The 24,780-nt window shown below is 53.2% G+C and overlaps 4 protein-coding genes across 4 annotated transcripts; 2 read left to right on the forward strand and 2 right to left on the reverse strand.

Annotated features, from left to right (window-relative positions):
- Nucleotides 1–1,480: 1,480 nt before the first annotated feature.
- Nucleotides 1,481–2,246, reverse strand: PG998_005396 (Ras GTPase ras2; the record flags this gene model as incomplete). Its single annotated transcript, XM_066872214.1, has 2 exons — nucleotides 1,481–2,059; nucleotides 2,142–2,246. The coding sequence occupies 2 exons, from the start codon at nucleotides 2,244–2,246 to the stop codon at nucleotides 1,481–1,483; spliced, it is 684 nt and encodes a 227-aa protein (XP_066732311.1).
- A 5,517-nt stretch (nucleotides 2,247–7,763) lies between these two features.
- On the reverse strand, nucleotides 7,764–8,582 carry PG998_005397 (HAD-like domain-containing protein; the record flags this gene model as incomplete). Its single annotated transcript, XM_066872215.1, has 1 exon — nucleotides 7,764–8,582. The coding sequence occupies one exon, from the start codon at nucleotides 8,580–8,582 to the stop codon at nucleotides 7,764–7,766; it is 819 nt and encodes a 272-aa protein (XP_066732312.1).
- A 1,028-nt stretch (nucleotides 8,583–9,610) lies between these two features.
- Nucleotides 9,611–11,226, forward strand: PG998_005398 (uncharacterized protein; the record flags this gene model as incomplete). The annotated part of the gene is made up of 4 exons (XM_066872216.1): nucleotides 9,611–9,725; nucleotides 9,797–10,102; nucleotides 10,252–11,057; nucleotides 11,140–11,226. 4 exons carry the CDS (start codon nucleotides 9,611–9,613, stop codon nucleotides 11,224–11,226), a joined length of 1,314 nt encoding a protein of 437 aa, XP_066732313.1.
- An 8,426-nt stretch (nucleotides 11,227–19,652) lies between these two features.
- Nucleotides 19,653–23,819, forward strand: PG998_005399 (uncharacterized protein; the record flags this gene model as incomplete). Its single annotated transcript, XM_066872217.1, has 5 exons — nucleotides 19,653–21,268; nucleotides 21,310–21,660; nucleotides 21,698–22,719; nucleotides 22,778–23,173; nucleotides 23,218–23,819. The coding sequence occupies 5 exons, from the start codon at nucleotides 19,653–19,655 to the stop codon at nucleotides 23,817–23,819; spliced, it is 3,987 nt and encodes a 1,328-aa protein (XP_066732314.1).
- Between the last annotated feature and the right edge of the window lie 961 nt (nucleotides 23,820–24,780).

The raw sequence follows: 24,780 nt of genomic DNA on the forward strand, positions 1-24,780 counted from the left end.
TCCGTGACAAGGGGCAAGGGGCCATCTGCTTTGCGGCCGAGTCAAACCTGCCCTGCACACTAGCCTAGTGGACGAGCCCGGGTTGAATGGGCAGCACTAATGGCAACGAGGCATGAATTCGAATGACTGCTCTGTTGGGGCCAATGGGCGATGGGGATGGGGGTGAGGCGGATCGCTCGACTGTTTAGCATTGCAAGTAACGTGTTAGTATGGTATGCTGGCAGCAGCCCAGCCCTAAGATGAGGCTTCTAGGCAAGGTATCGTCAAGCTTGGCAACTTGGCCCTCGTTGCCTGCTGCCCTACATCCATACTTACATATACAGAACAGTTGTTTGTTGCTCATCCATCTGGCCAAGCCCATAATATGTAGGCGTGACGTCTGCACGGGGAAAGGGCAGATCATAATGGCCCTGGAACCCAGAAATCCCAAACCACGCGCTGCACGGGGCGCAACTTGGCTGCATGGGGGGGGACGACGATCTCTCTGGACGAGGGAGCTGCGCCTGTTTCGTACTGAGCCGTCTGTTTTATAATAAAGCTGTGACTGTGGGGTTGATTGATAGGGAAAGGGCCGCAGGGCCAGGCACTCAATTTCCGACTAGTCCAAGATAGAATAGACGACACGACTCCAGCTACTTGCTCATGTCGCCTACACGGATAACGTCGCATGCCGATCAGCTTCACCGAGCCGTGGTATCACCAAGGCTACACTTCCTCATGGGCAGTTAGTCACTAGTTCCGATGTGGTAAGGATGAGAAACAAGAAGGCTTTTGCCCAGCAATTTGAATTCAATTGAGCATGTGTTGGCTCGGCCCATTGGTTGTAAACGCGTGTGAACGCAACAGGTATCTGGGAGGGGGACCATATCCCCATTAGGCCTGCAGTGCTCGACAATGGCACAGGTATCCAAGATGCAATGCAGGCAGGTACTAAGACCGGACGTCTCACAAACATGCCGTAAAACAAGACGGTTCAGACACGACGTTCTGATCCCAAGTCGCGAAGCTCGCCCCCTCCCCGACGCCAAACTATATCCCAGGATATCACCAGTCCTCTCTCCACCAGGCTTTCCTGCCGCATCCCGTGATGACTCCCGACTGCCTTTGCTCATCCTTACGGCTAGTGTTGGAAGGGGAGAAAAACTGAAAGAACCATGCGCCCGTAGATGCCTCTTTTTTGATCGTACGCCGTTCGCCAGACCGGAAGCTGGATGTGAATTTCTCTGATATGGTGCTGTGGTGAAAGATGAATGTATGAAGTGTGTGTGTGTGTGTAGTATGAACAGGGCCTCGACCGAAACCAGTGCCGTGGATGTACACCACACCTTGGGCGCAGTGACACCGACCGTCTTGGACCTCCGCACATCCCGGCTCGGTACGAAACCTCGGAGAGCGTAGGTGACCGGCTTGTCGCCTGAAGATGCTCCTCCAGAGCCCGCGCGTCTCTGATCCCGTGAGCAATGTGGGTAGCCAAAGCAGTCTATAATATGACACAATTACGCTTGCTTTTCCCTTTGGTGTTGGAGCGCGTTTGCGACCCGCCGTTCGGCGCCGGGTTGCGGCGGTCTTGTTGCGATGGCCGCGCAGCTGCTTGTCGCTGGCGACGGAGTATCCTCACTACGTCATAGAAGGCCTTCTCAACGTTGATGCAGTTCTTAGCCGATGCCTCGACGAATTCGCAGCCTAGTTCGCGTGCGAGAGCATGTCCCTCTTGTGTGGATACCTCACGTTCCGTCACGCGGTCGCTCTTGTTGCCGACGAGCATGATGGGGACGTTGGCGTTGGGGGCCACGTTGGATATCGGGGACCCGGGGTACGTGGGCGATGCGTTGACGGATTCCTTGACCCGCTGGATCTGGTGATGAAATCTCTTGATGCGCGAGAAGGACGATCGTGACGATATACTATAGACCAGCACGAAGCCTTCGCCGTCCCGGATCCACTGATCTCGCAGTGCCGTGTACTCTTCTTGGCCGGCCGTGTCGAGCACTTCAAGCATGCACGCTTGGCCATCTATAACTACTTGCTTTCTGTACGAGTCTTCGATCGTGGGGTCGTACTACATTCAAGTGACAGGTTAGTCTCTTGCCGACGCTGCGCAATTGGGCACGGGGGGGGCGAGGGGACGAAGGGCCACATACGGTCTCGACGAAATGTTGTAAACATAGTTGAATCGTCAAAGCTGTCTTTCCAACACCACCATCACCCAGCACCACCAACTTGTACAGTACCATCTTTCCCGCCATAGTGGATGATCGTTATCGTCCAAAGGCTCGACCAGGCCGTCAATTACTTCGTGTCCTGGGATAGGAGGAGACGAGACAGGTGGCAGACGAAGGGTGGGCTTTGGGGTGTAGTTTGCAGTGTCTGTCCAAAAAGAGGGGTCGGAGACGGCCGCGAAACCAATGTTGGATCCAAGCAACTTTCAAAAGGTTGGAGCGACTGAAAGGCAAGCGAACGTATAGTAGGGTCCGGATTGGGACCGACTGACCGACCAGCCGACGGACAAATTCGATCGACAGCAGACGGATGATTGGATTGGTAGAAGGGCAGGCGGTTCTAAGGCAGTGTGCACTTGGATCTGTCGGGTTCGGTCGCGATCTGTGAGAAAATGCGGAGGCCGCTTGGGATTTTGGTAGGCAATCCCGGCTATCCAGAAGTTCAATCGGGACGAATCACTTGGGATGCTTGCGTAACGAGGTGGGAAATGGAGGGGGAGCGTTGCGTGAAGAGTGAGGGAGAGGGAAAGGAGGGAGCGGAGCGGGCGCGCGCACTGCAGAGAAGATAACAAGAACCACGAGAGTTTTGTTGCTTGTCTGGTTCAGGGATGGGTTTTTGTTGATGCAGTGTAGCAGTGTAGCAGTGTAGCAGTAGTGGTCGGTGGTTTGTTACTATGGCATGCAACAGCAGCAGCAGCAGTAGTAGTAGTAAATAAGTAGTAAGTAGTGGTAGCAGTAAGTGGTAGCAGCAGCAGTAGCAGCAGCAGCAGCAGGAGCAGTAGCAAGCAGTAGCAAACAGATGATAGCAGCACAGCTCTCAGTCAAGCTCGACGGAAAGAGTTAATAACAACAACGAAGACAGACTGGGGAACTGCTTGGGCTGTGTGGATGGGACTGGGCTGGGCTAATAAGATAAAGCGGCAGCAGTAGTAGCAAGCAGGAATCAGAGGGGTCCGGTTCGTGGGTGGGAGAAAAGAGAGGCAGGACTCTCTGGAAGGGATAGAGACTCGAGCTTGCGTGTGGAGAAGCCAATGTAAGTGGGAGAAGGAGAGAAGAGAGGGTCTGAGCTTGGACGGTTTTTTTTAGGAGAAACCCAGGCCTAGTCATAGTATGAATGTACATATATATCAAAGGTCCGGTATCTAATGTAATAAGGGACCGGTTCTTCTGTAAGATAGCGAAGTGCAGTGCAGGGTTCCCGTCATGTACAGAGGGGAGATAGCAGTACTAGGTCTATGTCACCTACCTACTTGTTTTTCTTCTTCTGTCCTCTTGAATTGGACCGACATGGATTAAATGATGACGGCCCAGAGAACCAAGAGAGAATTAAGGTAGGTGGTGCAAGGGAACAAGAACAAATCATATGCTTACCTCTGTCTGTATGTCCAAGGTCCAATGTCCAATGTCCAATGTACTCCCTACATCATCGACACGCTTGAGCCTACCTATATGAAAATAAATACTATTTACATCTGCATGCAGCTTTCAACCGCCAGCCCGATCACGATACTAGTGCGGACAGACTCCGACTACCCACGAAGCCAACTAGCAATGGATTGTTTGTGGATCGAGCTTAGGTAGGCTCTGAAAATTGCCGATGGGCATTGGAGTACAGCGGGCGCGGCTAGGAGGTAAATGAGTTCTTCTCTTGTGAAAAGAGGCACCGAGCCATGGGTTGGCCAAGGATCAAGCAGAAGGGTAAAAAAAATTAAAAAAAATGTTTCCTGTGCTCAAGTCAATGTCAAAGGACAAGGATTAGAAGCAAGCAAGCAAGTTGCTGCGAACCAGGTGGAGGAGGGAAAAGTGCCGGGGTTGCTTTTGGGGGGAGGGTTGTGGCTCAACTGGTTCTGGGGGCCAGAGACCGAACCTCAGACCATTGGACCATTGAAAGAAGCAATCAGACTCGGCTCGGCGGTTTGGCAAGGCAGCCAGCCAGCTCTGGTAGTGAGGGTGACGCAAGAAAGATATCGCAGCAAGTAGCAGCAGCAACAGCAGCCTACCACGAGAGCTAGAAGGCCTAGCTCTCCCGTCCCCGGCACACCGTTTTCTCTTTCTTCATCACCCACCCAGTCCAGTCCAGCCCAGCCCTTGGTGGGGTAAAAAGAGGCTGAATAGGCTGGCTGGGTCGGTGGCCGTTTCTTGCTCGCTCTCTCTCTCTCTCTCTCGCAAGACTACCAGGCAAGTATATCAATAGTTTGTATTCGTGTGCGTGTGCGTGTGCGTGTGCGTATGCGCATGGAGAGGCGACAGAAGGTCGAAAGGCAAGGCCCTGGCCCATGTTTGCTATGTTGTGATGTGCTCTGTGTGCGGTGTTGTGTCGCGCTGTGTTGTGCTGGGTTGCGTTGCGACAGGTCTCACTCAGGGAGCGCGAGACGGACAGATGCTCCGTTATGCCGTATGGCTGACGACCCCCGAAACCTTATTGGCTTGCTTTTCCGTGCGTGGTGCCACCTCTATTCTCCCTTCCGCCTTCTGCCTGCTGTCTCTTACCCTTTGTCCAATGCGCGATGCTTCGGAAGAAGATGGGTGACCAGAAGGGCGTGGCTGGGAACCGCACGGAGCTTTGAGTTGACCGTTGGAGGTCTGTGTGTAGCGAAGGGCCATAGGCCGAAGGACGGGCACAGGATACATACATAGGTCCTATTGCGCATGCGGTTGCTTGTGATGTCTTCAGACCGTACAGAGAGGCACGTTCTAGATATCTTCAAGCTTTCGACGGTTACCAAACGAACGCACAGGAGATGCCCACCAACCAGCCACGCTGTTCACCACACCTATGACCTATGATGTACTATACATACACATCCCTCGTCTTCCACGGAATGAAGCGATGAAAAGCAATCAAACCCAAGATGGGTCTGCATCCCATTTGCGGTTTTTGTGGACAAACAGCGATTCTTGTTGTCGGGTCAGTGGGTGTGCATGTGCATGTGCATGCTACAGAGGCCACAAGTAATTACGGTACTCGGAACAATACCACTGAGGAAAAGGGGTCTAAAGGAGCTACCGCCTAGCACCACGGACCAGGACAAGGAGAGAGGTTGCACAGGATCCAAAACTGTCCTAGAATATTACGTATCACAGGATGGCTCTTGTTGCTTTTCCTTCCCCGCGCATGTCGCCAACGACCCCCGACCCGAGTATGGACGGGTTTGCGTTTGCAGGATGCAGGAAAAGACGATATTGGGGAAAGAAAACCAACGCGCAGCACCGCACCGCGCGGCTGGTGACTGCCAACTGCTTGTGATCGACAACCCGGCATTGCACATGCTTCAGCAGCAGTACCTCTACGCTATACGGAGTACGGACGTGTATCTGCAACCCCGCATCACACCCAACACCGACGGCGGCCACAGATACATATAACCCTCCCTCTTCCCCAGGCCGAGTGGGCAGCAAGAAAACCAAAACCGCGTCGGGCTGAGGGGTTGTCCATGATAGGGCCAGGCGCAACCTCGAAGCACCCAGTGAGAAGGCCATCACATCTCGCTTGCGGCGTGTGCGAAGGAATAGCAAACAGCCTGCGTCGACGCTCGATTGGGTGGACACAAGCATTACTACTAACCTAAACGCCCAGCCAAGGAAGGCACCCGTTTCTAACGGGCTGGAAGAGCGAGCTCCATGCAGCTCCATGAGCTACCATGGAAGACATGCGTTGCAAATTGACAAAGGCCAGGTAGCCATGTAAATTACCGACCGTATGTGTGCCATACGTAATCTATCGCTTCCGATCCGGCCGAGGTCTGCCTTGGGAACGCAGAGGAAGAGAAAATCAAACAACAGATGGATACCGGAAGCTAGGCCGGTAGTGAGTGTGATCCCAAATCGTCCTCCTGGACAAGGTCGGGGGTCGGAGAAAAGAAGCGCTCCCCACCAGCCCTCGTGGATGACCGATCATGACTTGTGGTCCTCCGTGCCACTAATACTCGGCCTAACACCACACCATACGAGCACAGTACGTCTGACGGTATATTGTGCTTTGTTTCCAGCGATAGCGAGATTGTTTGCTTCTATACGATCCATCGCACCCAGGGCCAGAGGAGGGGACACGTGTAGGTACTTTGCAGAAGAAGTTGTCGAGAGATGTTAGTAGATGGACCTTGCTGCCCTAGCAGTTGCATCCTGTCCCTTCCTGCTAACCTTGCATACTCACGTGCTTAAACGAAACGAGATATATCAGACGATCCAAGCTGTCGGGACCGCCTCTCGCATAACACCTTTGCAAAGACAATATTGCTGGTCTTGATCCGATGGCTGCGGCAAGCCTGCGTCCCAAGCCAACAAAGGACCATGTTCGCATCAGCTCCTAGTCTCCCACACCACGCTCACTCCGGCTCTGGCCTGGGCCTAACACAACGTTGCCTGCGTTATCCAACAGATTCAGGAGGGGTTGTACTGGACTGGGCAGTCAAAGGAAGTATAGAGAGCCCACCGCGGCACAGCCCTCGACTAGTAGGTGTCCGGGAGCGAGAAACTCAAATAAGGTTCTTGTATAGTGTTTGACCAGTCGTCACCTCCACCAATCCATGTTGGCATGCACGAGCCCCAGCGTGAGCGATGTGATGAACTAGGTGTCTTGTGGCCGTGAGCGCGCCCAGGGCCGTCGCCGCCACCGAGACTAGTCGTGCAACGACAAGGCCCGTCTAGTGGTCGAAAAGGCCCTTCATGTTTGCCATCGGCTCACAGGCCGAGCCTGCCTTTGCCTCTCTGTATTTTCCCCTCATTGGTACGCTCCAGTGCTTCAGATACATGAGAGCCTCCTTCTATTCTGCTGCGCTTGTTGACCGCCTCGCAAGGGAAGACTTGCATTCGACACTGAGAAAAGCACCTGGGTTGTGATACACACACGCCCACAATGCCTGCCATCCTACGATATTTTTGCCGAACTGGCGAGTTGCTTGCTGGTGGCCGAGAAATAAACCCGCTGACATACATCAACACAATTCCTAGCCGGGCCAGGTTTTTCTTTGGCATTTCATGCAGCTTACCGCCCGTCAGCAAGCTGTCTTTAGGCTATTATCATCATTGTTTCTGTCGATTCAACTACGAGAAAATGCTGTATAATGAGCCTCAATCGGGTCTAGCAAGCCTAAGAACTTGGAAAGTCGTACCTCTTGGCGAACAGAAAACCGGCAACGTTCCCCATGATGTGTAGATACGGCAATGCACCCACGTGGACCTGGACTCGCTCCATTATGGGATAAGGCAGACACCCGCCCCGTGGAGCCCCGGGTACGCTAGGTTCGGCACGCGTCGACGTACACACGCATATGACTCCAGATTGTCTCACTCGATTTTACCTCCGGTTATCTGTGTAACCGGCTAATCGCACGTGGAACGTTGGTGCGTGAGAAATCCTTGGCTAAGGCTGACCACTACACCCCTTCTTCACCGACTCTCGATGTATTTGCATCACACCACCACTACCAACCATGTAACATCCAACCCGCCGCCACCATCACCCTTCGAAAGCAGCAGCAGCAGCAGCAGCAGCAAGCAAACCCGGACTTATGATCTCGATACGGGAATTTCATCATCTTGTTACTATCTATCTCCCGCCCCGGAGATCCCGAGCCGGCTTGCAACCTCTACGAACCCATCCTGGTCGCTGGACACCCACACGTCGACCCAGGTGCGGGCGTCCTCGATCAGCTCGGGCTGAGCGGCCCAGTCCTCCTCACGAGGCCGCTCTACATAAACGGTCCTGAGCCCGCACGCCCTAGCCGCCTCGAGATCGCCGAGATGCGCTGCCACCATGGCGCACTCCCCCGGCCTTCGGCCCAGCGCCTCGACCGCGCCGAGGTAGGTTTTAGGGTTGGGCTTGTAGGCCTTGAAGTCGGCCGAGGAGATCAGGCGGTGGAAGCCGAGCTGTCCGTGCTCGTTCAGGTCCCGGAGCAGCTGCTGGTTGCCATTCGAAAGCGTCGAAGTGGTATAGCGCGTCCCCAGTCTCTCCAGGCCTGCTGCTGAATCCGCCCACGGCTTCAGGTGGTGCCAGACAAGGCTGAGCGACCTGACTTCCTCGTCGCGGAAGGCCCCGGCCAGCCCCCAATCTCCGAGCAGCTCGAGCAGGCTATCGTAGTGGTGGGTATCGATGTCTTTCCATGCCGTCTCGCCAGGTACGAACCCCTTGGTAAACTTGCCGTAGCTCGCCCGCCATTGCTGTGCAAATGTCGCCCAGTCCGCGTCGGTGAGTTCCGTGAGACGAGACCGTAGTGCTGGCGTCAGCGAATCGGACGCTGGAGAGTTGGACTTCTCTCTACCTCGGCTCGTCAACTCGGCCACGACAGTAGAGCGCCAGTCCACAACTGTGCCAAACACGTCGAAGAGCAATGCATGAACGTTCCCAAGCTCTGATGGTGACATGACCGTATCTTCTGTTATCTTTTCCAGATCCGTTGACCGAGCCGGGGGGAGGGGCTTTGTCTGCTGGCACAACTAGCGGAATGGTTGGCTGATGATGGGTGTATGTATGTATGTATGTATTCGCTCATGGGGGTTCCAGGCGGGGTTTACCTTTCGGCAATGAGCTCACTTGCAGGCCTGCCCTCCCAGTCTAGTGTGAATGCCGAGTTGGGGTTTCGGTCGCCCGCCCAACAGCTTGGGAACTATGTATCGATGTCATCACCCCCACCTGCTTGCATGACAATGGGCCGAATAAGTGCAGACGCAAAGTACTTTTAATAAACATGCAACGTTTCTCTGTGGGCATGGGCATGTCGAGATATCGCAGGAGTAGCATCGACTTTGGCTTGTTCGGTGGACTCCAGCCACCTGGTCAGACTGGAAATGGGCGTTACTTGCCCCTATCTTGGCATGCAGAATATTCTGCAACTTATGATTCAACATTCAAGTCAGACTCGCCATTTGCATTAGCTCTGGGTCTGCGTGTGTTACAAATCACCGAGCTGTATTCATCGCTTGTTTGGTGAGGTGCACTTGAATCTTGGGCAAGTACGATATCTAAGCCGAAGCCGCCGGAAGGCCTGGAAGGGTACCATGAAAGACGTGCACTCGAGTAGCGTTGTTAACGCAGGCTCTTGATTGGTTCCAAATCAAAGGAGGCTACCATGTTTTGGGTACGATATATTTTAGAAACGAAAGTCGGGGTAGAAAAAGCCAATACCGACATGCGGCATACGAGAGGAAAAGATGAGATTTTGCTACGGGTTTCTGGGCACGCTGAAATCGTTCAAGGGGCAGCTCTTTATGTTTCCTAGTACGCTGTAGGGAACTGATTACGTAGAGATTACGGCCGGATAGACAGCCACGATAAAGCCGTCCAATCGGGTGAATGCGGCTGTCCAGGACATGGTGCCAGGAGGTTGTTGCGTCAAAACACACGATCGCCAGCCGGAGTACGTTGATGGCCACATCCAAGAAGTTTATCCATCATGTCGCCTCACGCTCCGCCGGGAACGCGAAAGCTCAGTCGTTGGCCATCCCGTGCTCTCTACCTTAAAGGGCCAGTCTCGTTCCTCAATCCCACGGTGGGTTTCGTGGATGCCAGTGGGATCAGCAATTCAGATGTTTACCGTCCCCGTCGCCCCCTCATCATGGTAGTCGTCCTTCTATGGAAGATGGAAGAAGAAGTAGTCTGTCCTCAACTCCGGACCATGTCAATGCTGAGACCACTGGTGTTGCTGCTACTGCTACTGGGAAGCCATTAACGGGTATCGTCTACCATGTTTGGCAAACACGCAACAATCGTAAGGGACGACACGGTCTGGCTGTCCGCGTACCTTCTGATCCCGCGACGGCGGCAGGGGTGGAGTTGCCAACTGCCACAAACGCTCCAAGGCAAATCTTGCAGGGGATCTGGAGAATGGCGGTAAGGTATCCGATATGGGACGTCTCGTACGACGTGGCCATCATATTCACGATTGGTAAGTTCGTCTACTTCAGGGGGGGTTCCATTGCCGTAGCTCCTATCTCCCTCGATCTCTCTCACTCCATTCTCTCGACCTCCTCTTCGGCTCCCTGACAGTGAATGGGGACTGCCTGCTCTATAACTTTAACTCAACAAACCCGCTAGGATCTGTCGTATGGGTCATCAACGGCTCTTTCGTCTGGCTGCCTCTGCAGGACCCAGCCTCCACATTCGGCGGCGAGACGACCCTGGGTGGTGGGATTACGGCCCTCATTGGCGCCACCGTCTTTGTGTTCGGCTCGGTCCTGCTGATGCTCGAGGCCGTCAACGAGAACCGGACCGACTGCTTCGGCTGGGCCCTCGAAGAGGCGGCTACTACCGTCACTCGCACCTCCGTAGATGGCGGCGACGGCGACAGGCTCCGCCTACGTGCATGCCCGAGTCGTTGTGTGCACCACCACGGCAGGAAGCGGTCGTTTCTATCTCCTTCCGATCCCATACTCGATGAAAGTGATGGTGGCGACGGACGCGATAAAAGGGGCAAGAGGGCGTGGCAGTGGTGGCCCACATGGCACGAACTGACGACGCACTACTTCCGCGAGATCGGCTTCCTGGCATGCCTCTCCCAGTTCTGCGGCGCCACGGTGTTCTGGATCTCCGGCTTCACCGGCGTTCCGCCCATCCTCAACACCCTCTCGACGCCGGCGGCCAACGGCCTCTTCTGGCTGCCACAGGTCGTGGGCGGTGCGGGTTTCATCGTGTCCAGCTGGCTGTTCATGCTCGAGGTTCAGCCCAACTGGTACACGCCGGCACCGCGGGTGCTGGGCTGGCACATTGGCGTCTGGAACCTCATCGGAGCTCTTGGCTTTACCTCTTGTGGCGCTCTGGGCTTCGCGATCAGAGGCGATCAGGCGGATGCTGTGGAATATGCGTCTACGCTCGCTACGTTTATCGGCAGCTGGGCATTTTTGGTATGCAAAGTTTCCTCTCCCTTTTTTCCACTCCTCCGTTCCCCTAGGTAAACTGTTAAGCCAGCTGCTTACTATCACCAAGGTTGGAAGTGTCATTCAATGGTACGAAAGCTTGGATAAATATCCTGTCGTGCTGAGAAAGTCAATGTCAATGATGTCTCGTGTATAGATGCCCGGATGCATTTTGTAGCATTCGAGACAGCCTATGAATTGGCAGTAACAATACCCCAGTTTCCATTTACGATGCAAAGTCACTGCCATATCACATGCTAGATGGCTCATACTATCGCATTAGTACTCACAGCGTGCTTTACCAGCCTATTGAGTTGCCCATGGCCAAAAGTTCTCTTACGAGCTCCCTGCTGTCTCTGACTTGAATCATCCCTGGGTTACGGCGTCCGATTTGCAACAGCAGCTGCTTAGGGGACACGCGACATATCATACCATAATGGTACTCTTGCCAATCCAAGCTATTTCGAGGCTGTGCAAGCAGCAGCAGCAACACCAATACTGAATTTTGGAATTGTCGAGTTGCAGGGGTCATCCCTCCTTACGTCAAGAAACGGTGGTGATAATTATGTACTGTATCGACCGAGACAACGTTTCACCGCATATGAGCCGAAAGCTGGCCTTCTCTATTTATTACCAACTGTGGCCGCACGGCTCGGACTGTTTGATACTCTATCGCATTCGGTTTATCCAATTCATCCACAGAGTCAGTCTTCTGCCTTACAGTGGTCGGACGTTGTAATTTATTCCGGACCTTCCCCTTTGGGTGTTAGAAAGCCATCTGAGCCCGTGGTACTGCAACGTGAATCACGCTTGACTCGGAAGTTTTCTGATGCAAGCTAGCTAGTCAGAAGGAACTCGCCAGTCAAATTTTCTTAACGGATGAGCCCGATTCATTCAGGGTGTCATTTCATCCCATATGAGATGTTGATCCCCCCAAATCTGACACATTCACCACACATACGCAAATATTAAGGTATTTATCTGACCTGTCTCGTTCTATCTTTGGGTCCAAGGGTCGCTTCCTAATTGCCAGAAATGAAGAGAGAGAACCTAATCTGAGAACTGATCAAGAAGGGGTAGAGAGAGAGAGAGAGAGAAAGAGAGAAGCACAGGGCTGGGCCAAGTGATCAGAGAACTGAAGCACAAGGGCATTGACCGATTATTTCGTGATTCTCAGGTACGCTGGCCCCTAGTCCCCTTGCGCGCCAGACACGCAACGCGGGAGTAGAGAGTCAAGAGTCTTCGCCTCGGTCGAACCTCGCGTAGTGCGTAAGCTCCCTTTCCCGGACTATGCGAGCCTCTTGTCTGTCCATTTAAGTAGGATAGGGAAAAACACACACACTTCGAGACCGAGAAGTAAACAGGAATCGTTTGTTTCCCTATTCTCCGCGATTGGATCGTTAGAATTAGATCAGATGATTCCAGCCCCTATCTTCTCTATCTACTATAAATCCTCATGTATCGTCACACTGAACCGTCGTCTCAGTCTTGCCTAAGCGCGAGGGGAACGAACGGGGAGACACGGGAGGAAGTCGGAAACCCAGCCAACTGCAAGCTGCTGGTTTGTTCTCTTCTTCTATGTAGTTCAGCTATGTTGGGGATCTAGGGATTACGCGGTTTGCGTAATGTCATCTCATGGGACTCGGAATTATCAAGTGGGCAAAGAACAAGTTTGCTCTTCAAAACCACCGTCGTATGCATATTCTAGCTTGGCGCCCCCTTGCCTTGACCTTTTTCGTATGAGGCAGGCCAATTGGCCCCCTGGCCCCGGTCAAAATTCGCATGGATTTGCGAGGCGTACGTGTATATCAGGCTTGCTGCCTACATTGCGTGGTGGCGGTCCCAGAGAGCTGGTAAGCAACCCACAGCAACAACCAACAGCGTACGGAGTAGCATGATCCTTATATCGAGATTAATGAGGGTGGATTTACATAAGCAAGCATCCTTGGAAAAGGGGACCTGGACGAGAGGAGGGAAAAGGATGGACACACGAACACGGGATCATGCAAGGGAGGGGACATAAATTCCAACGGGTTGTATTTAGCATATTCAACGAAGCGCGGGCTGGTGTTTCGGACACCTTGCTTGTGTTTGTGTGCTGCGTCGTTGTCTTAGTCTTGGTTGGATGCCCTGAACCGAGGCCGAAGCTGAACCTGATTGATCTACACGGCTCCTCTCTCTATCTTTACTAGGACCGGTTCTGGCCAAAGATTGCACGCGAGCCCGTTTAATGACACCCTCATTACTTTACGTATTAGCAGAACTGTAAACCAGGCTGGCGCATCGCAACCACATCCCCAAGCTAGGCAATTTCCAGCATACAGGTGTATTAGACTGGGCGCAGTTATGCTGGGTCATATAATTAGTTACATGCTTGTTATTCAATTGCACGTTCTTGTAACAACTATCAAACGTACATATGCAGTCAGAACACAATTTGCATGAGAGATATGTGCTTATTTATGTAAGAGATAGTCAGGCAGTCAGGCCTTCTCTTTTCATATGCCTTACCTGCTTTCTTTCTTTTCATATGCCTTACCTGCTTTCTTTTCTTACTACTCGTGTCTCGTTTAGGGACGGCCCGGACATATGAACACATACACGGACGACGTTAGCCGTGCTCTGCTACATGCCTTCTAGTGTATTATACTAGTAGCAGTAGGCAGGTGTATGTGTGAACTATATTAGTCATATACACAGTATCGCTTAGGAAGCGCAAAAGAAAAAAAAAGGAAGAAACAAAAACAGCAAGGAACGAACGGGTCCAAAGCAGTTAATCTCTCTGCCTGACCTCAGTACATGTGCGTAGGTAGTTGTGGTTCCAGCGTAGTTTGACGAATCGGAAGTGCTCCATCCGCCGCATTGGGCAAAGAGCGATAGAGCTCCAGGTTTGTGTTGGACATTGATTTGATTCAATCACGTCTCGACCGTGTTCGACTCCAAGTCGGATCGTGGTTACACAAGGGATAGCTTCTTTGGACGAAACCTCGGCACCATCGTAAAGAGACCATCGCGGCACGGGAAAAACTGGAAATCGGAGCAACCAAGTGGCGGCCCAGTCGAGATAGCTAGGAAGGAGACCTAGGACCTACGGGCCGCCGCGGCACGGTTGGATAGTGTGTCGATGGTTCTTCAACTGGTGTTGTTTGGTATTGATTTAGTCCGTAAAGCAGCAGCCAGCTGGAGCTGGGAGCTGTCCCAAGTAGGCCGAGCCAGCCACAAAACATCGTCCAAGTGGTCTGGATTCCTTTTACCGGTCTCTTTTGGGAACACCAAAGGTTTCACAGTCGCCGAAATGGCTCGGGCGGGAGCAAACAAAACCAGCCAATGAGGCTTGACTGATCTGGTTTGCTCTCCAGGTGGATCTCGTTGGTCAATCTGCCAATCTGCAAGATGGGGGTTTTGGATGTGATTTGGTTGCAGCTCTTATTAGTACATACATAATAGCACCTGGCACCTCTGATTATGTAGCAGTTAATTGCGAGCGGGGAAGCGGGTGAGGTTGCCGCCACTCGACCTGATCCCAAGTCTGGTAAGCCAACCAGGAACCACCAGGGTGGTGCAGGCTTGCTTGATTGCTTGCATGTTTCGGCTCTCGTGAGTGGCCGTGTCCTTCTGGGGTAAAGTGGGATGGACGCGGGAAAGAACCAAAGTCGCAGAAGAATCTCACGACGGTCAGACGGCGAATACCTAGAAGAAGAAGAAGAAGAAGAAGAAGCAGGACATACATGCATACATACGCGCGCGGGCGGAGTCCAGCAGAGGAGCTTAGAAATCCAGGTGACGTCGAATCTTGGGACGGACTGATCCCGATGGCAACGTCTCGCGCTTTCCCATCACAGCCCAACGGTTTTCGCGCTGTCGCGCTGATAGTGCCACCTGCGCAACCTGGGACGATGATCCATCCATGCACACAGACTTTGGCCCTGCAAGGGTGCCAGGTGGTATTGGACCGAGGAACCCCAGGCGTTATTTCCTTTGCCGAGAATGGGTATTGATGTCTTGGTGTTAGTGTCGGCGGTCTTCGGCATTTCTTTCATCTCATCCACCCTCTTGTGGTTTGCATTTTCTCAACTACAGTACTCATCACAGGGGGCTTTCTCGCGGAGTCGGGTTTAGAACCATGAGAGTGCGGAGGCTGACGACCCTGATGTCGACGGAGGGACGGGTACGCTTGAGATTGGTGGGAGAGTACAGCGTAGAAGGCCGATGCTTGGAAGTTTGAGCCACATGGTTAGTTACCTTATTACGTGTAGAGCTGGTTGCGATGCACAAGGCCCGAAATTGTGACAAGGCCCCAATCCGTCACAACCTATCGTTGTCGAAAAGGGGCATTGGTCCGTTGGCATACCACGAAACGCGAATTGCGATTTGATAGCGGACCGGGGTTCATGAGCCAGGGCACACGCATGCCGCTGACTATACGAAAAGCCACAAAGCCGGCATGGCGATATGATTTGCTGGCGGGATTGGTGGCCGAATAAAAGAGGCTCGGCGATGGTGAACACCAACCACTGAGAGGAGTTTCCCGCGTACCGAACCTTGGCGGTGGAAGGTTCTGATTGATTAAGCACGTAGATTTGGCCTGATGGGACGACATTCGATTGATTGAACTCCATTTCACTTGATGATCAAGTTCAGTCTCGGGCGCGACCCACCGACGAGAGCTAACCTTATTGCTTTGATTTCTTTTTAGACCTGCCAACTCGATGCTTGCAGCCGATGCCCTGCAAAGCTGCAAGGTCATCGCGGGCTGTCACAGTGGGCCGTCGACTGGGGTGCCGTAGTGGTGTGGATTTGTGTTATACGTATGTATGTACATACATATAAGATATATCCCAACATTGACAAATGACTCGAGAGCTTCCCGTCGGCACGTGGGGTCGGCCAATTTGATGTCTTGGTAGTTCTGCAACGAGTAGAATGCATACATATGTACAGCCTGAACAGCAGTAGCAACGAGCCCAGATTTGCAAGGATTTCCTTACATGGCCACAACCAGCATTTCAAAATAACACTGAAGTGGTAGTTCTCCTTCAATTCACGGACGCCGTCAGCCTGTGGCGTCCCTGATGTGGTCGTTGGACATCATAACGATCTATCTTAAGATCCGGGGACAATTGAGCCGCGCCGCACATCGATTGATAGGATATATCCCGGGCCTAGATTAGGAACACACACGTGCATCGCTGTTTATCGTGGGCAATTCTTCCCTAAAAAGCTGACCGGCTGTAAAAGGTTGGATGCATCAAAGCCCAAGGACAGCCATCCCACGCCGTGGAAGTGTGACTAATGCACGCCGCTGGCACTTGCTAATTTCGACGAGACGCCAGTTATTCCTCCGGTTCGTTTGAGGTTGACCATCTAGCCATCCCGCACAATCCTAATTTAGTGTCTGCATCTTTTATACCAGCATCTTCAATGTTGTGGTCGATGGATACGTAGAAAAGTGTTCGTGCCAGAATCTGATCAGTTCGATTTCATTCTCGTAGCCACTGCATATCTCAGCTACGTGCTTGTGCTTTGATCCTGTGCATCTAGGCTGGCAGCTGGCTAGGCCTATTCGAAGTCTTCAATGCGAAGTACATTGAGTGACGATGTACCACTCCGCATATGTACATACACATATGTATATGTATCAAGGTATGTATGTATGTATTGGATGGAAGTTCGTGCGAATGCAAGATGTTGCAGGGGTACTTACTCAAAATGGCAAGCAGAGCAGTGGAGCCTTGATTGCCCTGGAGTTCTGCTGGAGGGCCGGGGGGTGGCCTGTGTGCCTCTCCTCATTCGAGCCAATACGATCAGCGCTCATGAAATTACCCTCTGTAATGGACCCGGAATCCTATTCGACGTCACCTGAAAAGCCTCACTCGCATTGGGCTTAGCCGTTGGGAGGAGGCGAACAGGCGAGCAGGCGAGCAGGCGAGGTGATTCCTCAGAACGCTAGCCTATGGAACATCACAAGGGAATTGTGACGCTGCGGCGCGGCCGAACGAGAGAAAACAACACGCTGCACACATATCACACGCGCATCCTCCTCTTTCCAACAGCATTTGGTTGGTCGTGGCTAGTGGAAGGCATCAATTGGCTGTGGTTGCTTGTCGCAGACTCGACTTTGCAGAACGGGCCTACATATCCTGCCGCAGTCATGGGGTAGAATGTAGGTTGTGGTCCTCTCGTCTCTATGTACGGAGAACGGTAGAGTCCGTTGAGACGAGAACGAACGGAGCCTTGTCGTCTCCTTTCTTCCCACAATCACCTGTTAATTCCAGGGTCCTATTAGTGAAACCCTGGCATAGGGTGTTGGCGCTTGCTTACTATCCGCCGCGCTGGGAACACCTTCCACCTTCCTTACCCCTGACGGTTCCTTAGCCTTCGCAGAACCTTAGCACTTGGCTCTTCTACTTCCAAGCTGGTAGGGCGACCAGGCCCGAATTGGGCAGGACTCGTTGGGAAATTCGGAGACTCAGAGCTTAGAGACACGACGTTGCAGCGCCATGGGGACTTTCATTTCATCGAAGGAAGCCATGGTCTCAAAAATCTTGCAGCCTTTGCGGCATGCAATTCGTTGCAGATGCTATTAATGCAATGTATGATTGATTGGTTGATTGATTGATTGACGCAGGAAAGGAGCAGAGTTGCATACCAGGTTTCCTGTACATACGTGCCCGCGAGACCTTAATATAGCGACAATTTAAAGAAATGTACCTACCTAGGCAAGAACAAGTCCTCTCTTACTGCCCGACTCAAACTCTTTTCTCGTTGCCCGCTTTCCGTCGCAATCAATTCATCAATCGCAAGCGAACTCCGCGCTCTGATCTCGTCGCGGCACACCCGCGGGCCACGCTACTGTTTCTTTTGGTATCCTGCATGCATGCATGCTGCATACTGCAATGGCCAGTGGTGACCTGCACATGAACCTGGTATCCAAGTCCTTGTCCACCCCGGCATTTCAACCGAGAGCCCATCATCGCTAGGATCGACTGCTAGCACCTTGGAGAGCACCAGCACCCGTGGGCATCTGGTTCTGTGCGTCTCAGATCACCTGGAGTACAGGCTTATCACGCTTGATGTACGTATGGGATGAAGCTGCATACAATATACGTATATGTATCCTTCTTTCGTCGAAAATACTACTTGCCACTTGGGTCTGGGCCGTTGTCCATCGGAGTGGGCAAAGGAAGTGGATAATATCATTACAACTAGCGCGCACTCTGCCGTCTTAGGTTCCTCCCTTGCTTGCTTGAAGGAGCTCACCCCACGGCTTCTATCGTCTTCTTCTTTTCTCTACGTCTCACAGGCCGAGCTCTGTCACTGAAGCTCTTCTCAACCGTGCCTGCGCAAGTCTTCTCGGCCCTTGGGTGCTGTGCCATGTACGACTGCTCCTCGACTGCCGACTTGTTTCGTCGTGGGTGAAACACCCTTTGCGCAACCCTTCGCTGGGCCAGGCACCTCCGAACACCCACCTATACACCAAAGCCGCCCGCACCTGCTCAACCCCAACTCGCTTGACCCTAACAACGTTGAGTTGATTCACTTCGAATTGGATTGTTGCGTGGGATCCCAATCGCAAAGGCGCCTGCCTCTACGTCTCCCCACTCGTTGTTGAAGAGGCTGGCAAAGCACACCGCGAAACGTAGGTCTTAGATGGGTAACTGAGGTGCCTGAGTTGTCTCAACTCTTTAATCCGTTTTGGCACCAAATCGATCTGCTGCTCGGACTTTCAGGCGAGATGACTGACCAGAGCGCTGTAGCAGACCAAGCGCCGACATTATTCTCAGCCTCGCCCAAATACGATTGGAACCCATCCCTATATCTATACGACCCCACACGTCATTGCCTTTGGGCCGTATTGTTCTTGTCAGCAGAAGCTGGAGCTAATCGTTAATCGTTACCTGGAAACGCTTAACTACCAAAGCCTGGACACACGCTCTTAAACTGGCCCGCGCCAACCAAACAGCTGCACCAGAAAACGCAACTTCAAACCCACAATTCTGGAAAGAGCCACGAGCAACAACAGTTGTCAGCCCCAAAAGAAACCGTAAGTCTCTCACATACTTGAGATTTTTCCTGGGGTTAGCGGGACGCTGCATATGGACTGTGCCGCTATAGTTGGCAGTACTTGGCACTTACATGGGCACTGCCTGGAGTGGCCTCCATGTAAGTGATCACCAGACATATTATTCCATTTCCAAAATCCCGACTTCCCCTTTCAATGCTGTTGGCAACCCTAAAAATTGGCCCCTGGGTGTTTCGTGGGATATCCGGGTGCCGATACGGCTACTGAGACGCATTAATGCTAATACGGGGTACAGTAGTACTATAGGCCAGGGGGCAGTGCATGTATCAACGGTTTTAGCAGAACCCCACCGACTACTACAGGGGAAAGGAGCATAACGATTCAATATTGTGACGTGCTCGGATCATTCGCTGAGAAGAGACAAGTCATTCCTCGTGTCATAGGCATCGCGGTTGGGCAGGTTATATGCTTGCTTCGTCCCCTATGCGCTCGGGTGCTCAGGAGGCTTTTTGATCATACTCTAGCTGAGTGACACCAAGTCATTTTCACAAGGAGTGATCATGGCCGTATGGGAGACTGACGACGAGGTGGTGAGCAGTCCCATTGCTGCCTCACTGCCCACACCTTCGGACACACCATACCAGACACCATCGCGGAAATCATCACGTGCGTCGAGACGCTCACGTCGCTCGGTCACGCCTCCAGGAACTAGCTCATCACCTCCACCCATGCCGTCCGAGAAGAGTGTCAAACGATCTTCCAAGATCACGTCGTCGGATGAACCGATGAGCATACTCGACCCGCGTCGGTTCACTCCCACTCTGCATGCTAACCTTGTGTCTGAGATCTTGAATCTGCGGAGGGACCAAGAAGACAAGCTGAAAATCATCGAGAGGCTCGAAGTATCCTTGCATTCGACAACACAAGAGAAAGAGGCCGAGCAGGCCTCTCAACTCGTCGTATTGAAAGAAAACAGATCCCTCAAGCGCCAATTGGCTCTCCTCGAAGGCGGAACGTCGTCTGCACTGGGCGAGCTCGCCAGAGAACGGGACGAGGCCGTTGACGCCATCACCGACACCAAGAAACGCCTGGAAACAGCACAGAAGAAGATTCGCACTCAAGAGGAGGATTCCCAAAGAGTGCATGATTCGTGGGCCAACGAGAGGAATGACTGGGAGGAGGAGAAACGCAAATATGAGAGGAGACTGCATATCGCCGACACCCGGTTGCAGACTGTACTTGGCGAGGTTGCCAACCTCCAAGATGCTCATCAAAATAACCAGACCAGGGCTGAAACTGATGGAGAGGAAGCTGTCAAGGACAACGATGCCGCCAGTGTAAGAACGAATAGCTTAACGAACAGCATCCGGTATTCGACGGTTCCCACCCCCGCTCCTGGCCACAGTCTCGCGGATGAACTCAACTTCGACTCCGATGATTACCAGACAGATGGGGATGGCCGGGAAAGTGTTCTTGGGCGGGAAAGCATCCTTGGTCGGGAAAGCGTTCTGTCGAATCATCACAATCGCCAACTCAGCCGGGACAGTGTAATGTCTATGCAGAAAGCTCACCGACGCAACATGAGCAGTGAGAGTCAAATGCGACCCGGCAGCGTGGCCCGAGGCAGAATGTTCATCAACCAGAGTGTTCTCGATAGACTCGAGGGTGGCATTCGTGAAGACGACGAAACACCCCCTCCACCGAAGCCTGAGTACAAAGAAACGGGTGTGCAATTCTCCCCGCCTCCTTCGCCGAAGATCGTACCAGTCAAACCAGCAACCCCGGAGCCGGTCATCAAGATCGAGAAACCTGCGGAAGTCGACAGTCCATTGCGTGGCGATACAGAGATCGAGGCCAACCAGCGGAGGAAGCGCGTACACATCCACAAGCCGGCTCCTTTCGAACTTCCACCCGTTTCGAAGTCGATGGTGTCTTCAGCATCACAAACAGTCGAGGCTCCTCTCAGCCCCCCAACAACTCCTAAGCTACAGCAAGATGAAAACTTCCCTGTTATGCGAGCTCCCATGTCGACTGCAGCTACACAAACAGACAAGCAGCAAGACCAGGAACCTACTGCTAAACAGCCCGACACGCTCCCTCTTCTGATCCCCAGTATCAGTGTACACCCCCGACAAGTCGACCGCAGACGCCGAAAGAGCACCGTTTGCCACAATATGTAAAGGATTTTGGTTGCCAGGTGTCTCTGATTCAAACTAGACCGACCACCTCCACCGCCGTCCAGACGGATGAGATTCGCGTGGACAAGCGCTTGGACCGATTACCGCCCCATCTACACCCCTCAGCTATCTCGTCGCGGCCGACTTCACCAAGTGCGCCTACTGCGGTTTCAAATGGAAACGATGGAAGCAACTTCACCCCAGTTCCTGGCAATTTGCCCCCTCGAAACCCTCGACGACTGACGTCGAAGCGGAGCTTCAGCAACGAACCTCCATCTTCTCCTCCAGCTTCGCCATCCGCCGTTGAGCCTATTACCAAGGACGCCTACCCTGGTAACAACGACGATGGCCCCTTGTCGAGCCAAAAAGGCCCCGATGCGGCGACCACATCGTATCAGCAGTCTGTTTGCCGGGTTTGATGGTGCAAGCTCCGACGAAGCGGATGAGCTCTTGGACGGCGACTTGAGCGATGGCGAGTTCCGGACAGCTCTGTCGGCCCCCAAGCCAAAATCACCATCCAGCCGTCACAAGTCGCGAGGTTCCGCGGCCACAACCTCTACAATGGACACCATGCCATCAATTCCTAGGCATGGAAGGAGCACAATGAAGCACATCGGAACAACCGAGACGTACAATAGCTACAGCTTGGCCGAAGACAGAGATACCGTTGGCAAGATGCCTTCAGTAGCTCGGCCTGGCGAGAAGGCAATGAACTCCTCTGCGCGAGCTGGTGCTATGCGCAAGTCTGCTATGATACAGAGCGGCATTGCTACTCACGGTCGCTCAAGAAGCCCAAGCCTTGGGGAGCATCACGATCCTCCATTCCCTATACCCACTAGGGCAAGCTCACGCCAGCCCCCTTTCAGTTCCCGCGTTCCCATCGATGAACAGCGTAGCCCGACGTATATGAGCGAGGGCTACCAATCACGACGCGGGCCTAGGACCCGAACCAACAGTATCCGTAAATCGCGGTCCGCAGCAGCAATGCCGCGCAATAGTAGGAACAGAAGGCGGGGCAGTTCGCCTCCACCTCCACCAATGTCGCCTTCCGAAGAAGGGCCTGAGAGCCCAGGTCTGCCTCCATTGCCGAAGAACGACATTACCACCCCCCAGAAGAACCGAGGGTACGGGAGTGGGCGGTATAGAGGACATCGGTCTCAGCCGTCGACGACCACTGCCAACACGGATAACACCAACCCCGGGTCCGCTGCGAGTGGCCCACAATCCTCGGGTGTTGTCGACGCCATCGCACAGACAATGGTCGGAGAGTGGATGTACAAATATGTCAGACGCCGGAAGTCGTTCGGCATGGCCGATACGAAGGCGGATGAGACCAGTAACGACCGTCACAAGCGATGGGTGTGGTTGGCTCCTTATGAGAGAGCCATTCTCTGGAGCGGCAAGCAGCCTTCCTCAGGCAGCGCCCTGATGGGGAAGTCTGGTCGGAAATGTGAGTCCCCTACATCATTCATCTATCCCATTTAATTATTACTAACAATAGTTTAAAGTGAGCATCCAATCGGTCCTGGACGTCAAAGATGACAACCCACCTCCCAAGGGTGTAAGCCAGCTATTTAACCGCTCTATTCTGATCCTGACGCCTCAGCGGGCCCTGAAGTTTACGGCTACAACGCCCGAAAGACATTACTTGTGGTTGACTTCGTTGTCCTTCCTGGCACATTCTTCCCAGGCTGTCCCTGAGGTTCTATCTCCCGTCCCCCCTCAAAAATTACTCAAACCGGCTCCCGCCATTGAAGCCCCGGCGCCGAGAACCAAGAAGGCGACCATCCGAGACTCCATCCGACTTGCCAAGGGAAAGCACCCGACCCTGGCCAGGCCAGAAGCCTTGCCTGCCTCTTCCGAGCAAGCTGAAGACGAGCTCACATTCAAACCTGAAGCTCTAAGTATGTTAAACCATGCGCGTGATCTTTCGAGGGAAGTCGCAGAGCCGCCCTTCATCCTCGGTACCACGAGCGTAGCTCGGAGAGAGTTCATGAGCGTGCCAACCAGGTTGTGCTGCATGGTCGCAAGCGGAGCAACACGGGTGGCCACATCCCACCCCCTTTGTCGTTCCGTGGCTTTTCTGGACCCGCAGGCGGCCCAGGCAGCTACCACACGGCTACCAACAGCACGGCTGGCAACAGTGTGGGCACGGCTGAGTCGGACTATGCCGTCGGTTCCAGCACTGGCCACACCACCAACTGGGGCATGAGCACCAATGGGTCGGTACGGACCTCGGAAGCCTCGTCTCGGCCGGGAAATAACTTCTTCGAGGCGATCGGAACGGTTCGTATGGAGGCCTTTATAAGTCCTCTAGCGTTTCCCCGCGTGCAGGGGTACCCTGAAGAGCAAGATAACGGCATGCGGTACCAAGCCCGAAGGCGTAGCAAGGAGATACGTCGACGCAGAAGTCGAAGCCGTCACCGAGACAGCTATAACTCCCGAACCACGCGTGGCACAGACGACTGGTACGCGGGAAGTAGTACGAGGGGGAAGAAGACTACTTCCGAGATGACCCCTTCAAGGGCTTTTGAGCGGTGTGATGCTTGAAGAAGAAGCGTAATTGGAATACCACCTCCGGCGTTGATATTGCAAATGAAGATACCCCTCAAGCGCGTTATTTCCCATCCTGGTGGCCGACCACTCCTTTCAGGGCATCACGGAACATCTTTTTATACTGGGCTTTAACATTACGCCCTTGGTCTTTACCAACCAACATGGAGTTTTCGGAGTTTTGAGGGGGGAAAGGTTGGATAACGAGGACACGACCACCCACAAGGCGTGAGGGTCTCCCATCCATTCGTCCCCCCGCGACGCACTCATTACCCAAGCCACCGAGCCTCAGCACCGCCCCACGGCCCTCTACTTTTCTTGCAATGTACTTTATAGTTTTCAAATCTTGTACGATTATTCGAGCTGGAAAAAGGATCAGGTGGCAGATGGATTGCGCCTAGGCTACTGTGCATTTCCTTGTGTTATTTCGTGGTCGTTGCAACCACTTTCACTTCTTTTTTGGGGATTCACCACAGGCCAATGTATATTCAGGAGTCAATGGGGGATTTATGGGTCGCAAGGGGCTCATTAGCACCCAGCAAAGGAGGACGGCTTTTCTAGACGCAAAGGAGGACAGGAATCGGTCTCGGGACCAAGCAAACAAACAATAAGATATAAGCCTCTACTCGAATCTGGGAGAAGAGAGAGGCATGCCTTCTAATTCTATTTTCTTGCACAAGACCTTATTTCATCGTCTTCGGACACCACTGGACTGTGATGAAAGACTGCGCCCAATAAGTAGCCCGACTCTATCTCTCAACCCCTCTTTAGTGGACCTTGGGCCTGCAGATGCGGCCTCGGCAAGCCTCAGCAAGCATAACCCCACCATCGACCAACCTCTGTCTCTCGTGACTGCAAGCCCACGTTGGAGCAAATTCCGCCCCAGAGAGCGCGGGATTGAATATCTTATTGCATTGCACTCATTTTGAACCGCGGTCCTTTCCCCGGGCACCTGCTC

Source organism: Apiospora kogelbergensis, assembly GCF_038363985.1.
Source record: "Apiospora kogelbergensis strain CBS 113332 chromosome Unknown utg000003l_segment0_segment0, whole genome shotgun sequence".
In the NCBI taxonomy this organism is placed as follows: domain Eukaryota; kingdom Fungi; phylum Ascomycota; class Sordariomycetes; order Amphisphaeriales; family Apiosporaceae; genus Apiospora; species Apiospora kogelbergensis.